Here is a 6,546-nt window from a genome sequence, read left to right on the forward strand (position 1 = left end):
GCTCAGGTCCTGATCCCGGGATCCTGGGATCAAGTCCCGTCCTGGGATCAGGTCCCGCACCAGGTTCCCCCGCAGGGAGCTTGCCTCTCCCTCTGTCTCTGCCTCTCTCTCTGTGTGTCTCATGAATAAATAAATAAAATCTTTTTAAAAAAGGGGGGGGAGGGACAGTAATTAATCAGGAAGGGAATCCTTGTGGAAACATGTGCCACTGGTTCTTCGATTCCTACATTTTCTGGTCTAGGAATAAAGAGGATACAAATGAATCAAAGACGCTTCTGATACTCCAAAGTTTAGTGTTGGGAATGACAAAGGACATTAAGTACATATTACACAATCAGCAAGAAAGTAGAAAGTAATAAAAAGTATGATCCTAAGAATTAGGCACTACAAAGGTTTAGCAGGATACAACCATGGCCAGAACTGTGGTGTCTAATCCAAAGCTATAATGTCTCTCATCTCTTTGCATAATTAATAAGTCTGATCTAAGTATTTGGAGGAAACCAAAGCACAGAAACTAAAAACATTGCCTCAAAGGTAGAGTTTTAAAAATTTATGGACTTTCAGCCCAATGTTCCAGCAGAAAACACGGAACTCCATTTCTAAAAGAGTTGGACTAAATAGAAACTGGAAACAATCTTCCTGAAAGAAATCCATGCAGTTGGAAATTTCCAGAGGAAAGCTACTAGGAGGTTAGGAAGAAGAGCCTCTACGACAGAGTCCTTTTGGTACAAAGCTGAGACACAGCCAACCTACTCTGAAATAGTTCTTTTGAGAAAGTTATATTCCACAGGGAGATAATAAATGTGGCCACTGTCCACGGATGCCCTTACTCCACAGAGGAGGTACATGCCTCTTGTGTGAACTGAGATTTAAGCTTAACCAGAAGCTTTTCAAACCACTGGTGTTTTTTTTGTTTTTGTTTTTGTTTTTTTAGCATACATACACCACCATGACTTCTACAAACACATTAACTGAAGGACAAAAAAGATATCTAAAAATGCCAATATTCAAAATGACTGTCTGCCAAACCCTAAGGGACCTTCCTAAAACCCTGAGTGATTTAAGTGTATTATTCTATTTTTGACTAGTGCCAGCTAGCAACACACACAAGGATTCTCCTATATGCTTCAGAGCCATTTCAATACTACTCTGAAAAGGGCTCATATTTGGGAAAAAAACAGGTTCCAAGGGTAAAGTGGACTGTCTGAGGTCACTTGCAAATCAGCAGGCACCAGGAATAGATTTTAAGTTTTCTCTTAGTCCAGACCTCCAGGCATTCCAAACAGAAGGCTGCTACTCAGTATAATCCCAAAAGCTATAATGTGCTTTCCAGCACAAAAAGATCACTCTAATCCCTACTCTGAGCAAAGCAGTGCCTAGAAATCCTAGTGTCATTTCTTCCATCTTCAAGTGTGAGTTTGGTACGTTCCCAGGGACATCAAAGCATCTTTCAAGCAAACCAACCCCTTCCCTTCCCCTGTTCTCTATTGAAGAGGATGCCTTACCCTACAGGAGCTAGATCTACCCAACCTCCACAATGACTAACAGATAAATACAAATAAGGGGGGGGGGGGGCACAACGACCACAATGCTGCCAGATGAAACAGCTAGGGAGGAAAAAGAAAAGTCATCCTAGCAAAGTTCAGTAGTCCAGTGGAAATCCCAAAGAAGATCTCACTAGAGCGGGGAGGTGAAGTCAGTGGTAACAAAGAAGATAAGCAATGTGTGTAGTATTTACCGAGCGCCTATTACGTGCTCTTCTGGGTGCTGAGGACACAGCAGTGCATAAAAGTGGGGAGCCAGGGCTGGCACAGTGAGTGACAGGCATGTTGAATTTTAGGGCGGAGGGTGGTAGGGACGATGGAAGACACTTGAAGCGGAAAGGTGGAAGATGGAGGTGCGCTGACCTGGCTGAGGCTTCGGAGTCGGGCAGGCTTAGGTCTGAATCCTCACTTGACCACCTAGCTAGCGCTTAGCTGGACTCGTGAATCATCGGTAAAGAGGGTGCCTCTCGGTCTTGGGAGGGTTTCAATGAGCTAATGCACAGGAAGCGCTTCGCCAGCGTCTGGCGCTAGTAAGCGCTCTGTAAAGTAAGAACTGTCTCTTGTTTTAACATTTCATCTTCTCGTTCCCAAAGTCCACTACGGAGCCTGGGATCGCCTAAAAGACCCGGGCACGTCGGCCGACGGAGCCAATGCAGGAGGAAATGAGAAGATGGATGAATGAAAGGCTGCGAGGAGAAAGAGGGCAGCAACTGCAGCGAGGTGGCTCGGCCACACGCGGAACAGACCTCCCAACGAGCACATGGAGGAACCCGGGAACGTCGCCGGGGCAGGCAGGGCAACCGGCTGCAGCGGGGACAGAGGCGGGGGCTCCCCCCGGGCGACCGCGAAGCGCCCCGTCGCGCCTCGAGGGAGCGTCACGCCGGACAAGGAAGCGCGGGGTGGGGGGGCGGCGAGGAACGCGGGAGGAAGGCAAAGAGACTGGATGAAGAGACGGGAGGCCGGCGTGAGGCAAGGGGAGAGGCACCGGCCCCGTCTTGGAGAAGTCGCCTGGGATCCCCGCGCGCGGGGACCGTTTGGACGTAACCGCCTCGCGTCTCGGCGCCCGTCCACCTAGCGGGGCTTCACCCCGCTACCGCCGCCACACGTCTCGCCCGCAAGTCCCGCCCGGCTTCCGCTCGACTTCGACCCCGCGCCTCACTGCCACCCCCGCCGATTCGGCCCGCTCCGCACCTCACACACTGCCCGCCGGCGGCCGCCGCCATCTTCGCGCGCGCGCGCCCCGGCCCCGCCCCCAGACGCCGCAGCCACGTGACCGTTCGCCTCCGGCCGGGCTGTGGGCGGTGTTTCTTGTCACGTGACGGCGGGCGGGGCCAAGATGGCGACGCCCAGAGAGGTGAGGAAGCCGCGGTGGGAGCAGCACGGGCTGTAAAGAAAGCGGCGGAGTAGCAACGTCTGCGTCCTAGGTGCGAGGCCGTGGAGGATAGCTGGGCGCCAGTTCCCGAGCCGCAGAGAGAGGCTTGCCTACAGTGGAGCTTCCCTCCTCGCAGCTGGAGAACGGAAAGAGGAGGTGCTGGCTGTGTGAAGCTGCCGCTTTCGGCTTGACAAGGCTTGAGGGACCCAGAGGCCAAGGCGTCGCTAGTCACTCCGGTTTCTCCGGGGCCCGGTCTAGAGACATGACCCGAGAGCACGCTCCCCCGGTCCCCGGGGCTCCGCTGAGTGGGTCAGTGCTGGCGGAGGCAGCAGTAGTGTTCGCAGTGGTGCTGAGCATCCACGCAGCCGTGTGGGACCGATACTCGTGGTGCGCCGTGGCTCTCGCAGTGCAGGCCTTCTACGTCCAGTACAAGTGGGACCGGCTGCTGCAGCAGGGAAGCGCTGTCTTCCAGTTCCGCATGTCCGCAAACAGTGGCCTGCTGCCCGCATCAATGGTCATGCCTTTGTTCGGACTGGTCATGAAGGAGCGCTGCCAGTCCATGGGGAACCCATATTTTGAGCGCTTTGGAATTGTGGTGGCAGCCACTGGGATGGCAGTGGCCCTCTTCTCGTCGGTACTGGCACTGGGCATCACTCGCCCAGTGCCCACCAACACTTGTGTCATCTCAGGCTTGGCTGGAGGTGTCATCATTTATATCATGAAGCACTCACTGAGTGTGGGCGAGGTGATCGAGGTCCTGGAGGTCCTGCTGATCTTCGTCTACCTCAACATGATCCTGCTGTACCTGCTGCCCCGCTGCTTTACCCCTGGGGAGGCACTGCTTGTATTAGGTGGCATCAGCTTCATGCTCAACCAGCTCATCAAGCGTTCTCTGACTGTGGTGGAGAGCCAGGGCGACCCAGTGGATTTCTTCCTGCTGGTGGTGGTAGTAGGGATGGTGCTTATGGGCGTCTTCTTCAGCACACTCTTTGTCTTCATGGACTCAGGTACCTGGGCTTCCTCCATCTTCTTCCACCTTATGACTTGTGTGCTGGGCCTTGGCGTGGTCCTTCCCTGGCTGCACCGGCTTATCCGCAAGAACCCCCTGCTCTGGCTTCTTCAATTCCTCTTCCAGACAGAGACCCGCATCTACCTCCTGGTCTACTGGTCTCTGCTGGCCACCTTAGCCTGCCTGGTGGTGCTTTACCAGAATGCCAAGCGGTCATCTTCTGAGTCTAAGAAGCACCAGGCCCCCACCATTGCCCGAAAGTATTTCCACTTCATTGTGGTGGCCACCTACATCCCCGGTATCATCCTTGACCGGACACTGCTCTATGTAGCTGCCACCATATGCCTAACAGTCTTTATCTTCCTAGAATATGTGCGCTATTTCCGCATCAAGCCCCTGGGCCACACTCTGAGGAGCCTCCTGTCCCTTTTCTTAGATGAACGAGACAGTGGACCACTCATCCTGACACATATCTACCTGCTCTTGGGCATGTCTCTTCCAATTTGGCTGGTTCCCAGGCCCTGCACACAGAAGGGCAACTTGGGGGGAGCAAGAGCCCTAGTCCCTTATGCAGGAGTCCTGTCTGTGGGTGTGGGGGACACTGTGGCCTCCATTTTTGGCAGCACAATGGGGGAAATCCACTGGCCTGGAACCAAAAAGACCTTTGAGGGGACCATGACCTCTATATTTGCCCAGATCATTTCTGTAGCTCTGATCTTAATCTTTGATAGTGGAGTGGACCTAAACTACAGTTATGTTTGGATTTTGGGCTCTATCAGCATCGTGTCCCTCCTAGAAGCATACACGACACAGATAGACAATCTCCTGTTGCCTCTCTACCTCCTGATATTGCTGATGGCATAGCTGCTGCATAGCAATGATGGGAAGAAATGGACCTGGGGAGGATGAATGGTCCCCACAGCAGCCAGCCATTTTGGGCATGAAGAGCCAAGGGGTGAGAAGCAGATTTGATTTCTTCAATTGATTCAGATTCAAAATAAAAATCAAAGAACTCCTGGTTTTAGTTTTGCTGATATTTTAAAAGAGACAAAAAGGCTTAAAGACAGCACAACAATACAAAGAGGCTGAGAGTGGTATAGGACACACACACACACCCATACCCACACCTGTCATCTTGCGATTCTTGGAGGGGACCCGAGCGGGATCCTGGAGTCAGGAGTGTGTAATGGTCACCACTTCAGGTTCTGGAGTCAAAGTAACCTGGTTGAGACTCTGAGTCCTTGACTGTACTATTTAACTATGTGAGTTGCTTAACCACCCTGGGCCTCAATTCCCTTGTCTACAAGATGGGAATAGTAAGATCCCATCTACTGTTAGTTACTAGCTGAGGATCCAGTGAGATGAGGTAGGTGTGTGAAAGGTCCAGCCCACAGCCCATGTATAATGAACAATAGTAAGTGTCATTATTAGTCAAGGCTAGCCCTCATGTCAGCAAAAAGCCAGGCCAGCCAAGAGGTTTCATGGATTGTGCTTGGAGACCAGAGTGACTCTACTCCCCTGGCAACATTTGGAGGAGAGCCCAAGAGGAAAATAGCCAAGCGCATGTGCTCTCTCCCCTTTGAGCTGAAGGGAAGAGGTGAGACATCTGTTGCATGCGCAGAAGGGCTGGAGGAAGAGTATCAAGCCTGGTGGGCTGACTTCCTGTTTGAGCCAACTCCCCTCCTGCCTCAAGGCCTCTGCTGCCTGGCTGAGTGGTACTGATAAAGGACACATGATGATGATGCTGGCAGGCACAGGGTCCTTAACAAGGGGTCCCTCCTGAGACCCTCTCATACACCAGTCATCTCGAAACCTGTGTTTCTTCTCTTGGTAAGAAGTTAAGAGACTGAGGGCTGGCGGGATTTACTGAGAGTTCAGAATGGCTCTACTGTGGGGCCCATGCTGTATCCTTGCTCTGTGTGAGGACAGACTTCAGGGCTGTCCATTTCCCCACCATACCCTCCAGCGCCAGCAGAACCTGGCATTGTAGCGGGAACCCAGGGGACATTTGCCAAGTGGGTGAACATTTCCCATCCGTGGGAAGATAGCATAGTGAGTTGCTTAAGGCTGGACAAGGTTCTCTGCTCCTTACCCAGCCCAACAGGAAGGGGCCTAACTGTAAGATACGAGAACTTTGGCCTACCAGGGCCAGAAGCCAGGAGCAGAGCTCTAGCAGGGATCACTGTTGAGCCCTGTCCCTCAGAGGAAAGTGTCAAGACATTCCTTTGGGGCTCAAAAAAGACTTAAGAAACCCTTCCCTTCTCCCAGGCTCCCTTCTACTTGCAAAAAGAGGTGGCTAAAATGCCAAAGAGGCGGCAAAATGCCAATGCTTTGCCTCACTGGCTGCCTGGGTAACACCTGGGAGGGATCCTCCCAGCCTTGGTTTATTAACAAACACAGTGGGGACTGAAAATTAAGGTCACAAATTCATATGGCTGCTGAGGCTGGGCAGGTAATGCCATAGAGGAAGGGAAAGTGAGGCGTATAGGAGCCTCCAGGAAGTTGTTCTAGCCAAGCATCACCATGCCCAGAGCAGCTGACCTGCTCATTCAAAGAAGTTTAGAAATGTGCATTGTTGGGATGGCTGGGTGGCTCAGCGGTTGAGTGTCTGCCTTTGGTTC

The 6,546-nt window shown here is 52.3% G+C and overlaps 2 protein-coding genes across 2 annotated transcripts in view; one reads left to right on the plus strand and one right to left on the minus strand.

Moving 5' to 3' along the window:
• The window catches only part of NUP188 (nucleoporin 188), a 54,967-nt gene extending 52,098 nt beyond the window's left edge, over window positions 1–2,869 (minus strand). The window contains exon 1 of the mRNA XM_025475410.3: window positions 2,736–2,869. Coding sequence (XP_025331195.1) covers window positions 2,736–2,767 — 32 coding nt within the window. The 5' untranslated portion in view covers window positions 2,768–2,869. The remainder of the gene's footprint in view (window positions 1–2,735) is intronic.
• Window positions 2,870–2,986: 117 nt separating this feature from the next.
• DOLK (dolichol kinase) lies at window positions 2,987–4,949 on the plus strand. Its single transcript, XM_025475411.3, has one exon. The coding sequence runs from the start codon at window positions 3,179–3,181 to the stop codon at window positions 4,787–4,789; it is 1,611 nt and encodes a 536-aa protein (XP_025331196.1). The 5' UTR covers window positions 2,987–3,178; the 3' UTR covers window positions 4,790–4,949.
• Window positions 4,950–6,546: the final 1,597 nt, after the last annotated feature.

This window comes from Canis lupus, chromosome 9, assembly GCF_003254725.2.
Source record: "Canis lupus dingo isolate Sandy chromosome 9, ASM325472v2, whole genome shotgun sequence".
NCBI classification, from domain to species: domain Eukaryota; kingdom Metazoa; phylum Chordata; class Mammalia; order Carnivora; family Canidae; genus Canis; species Canis lupus.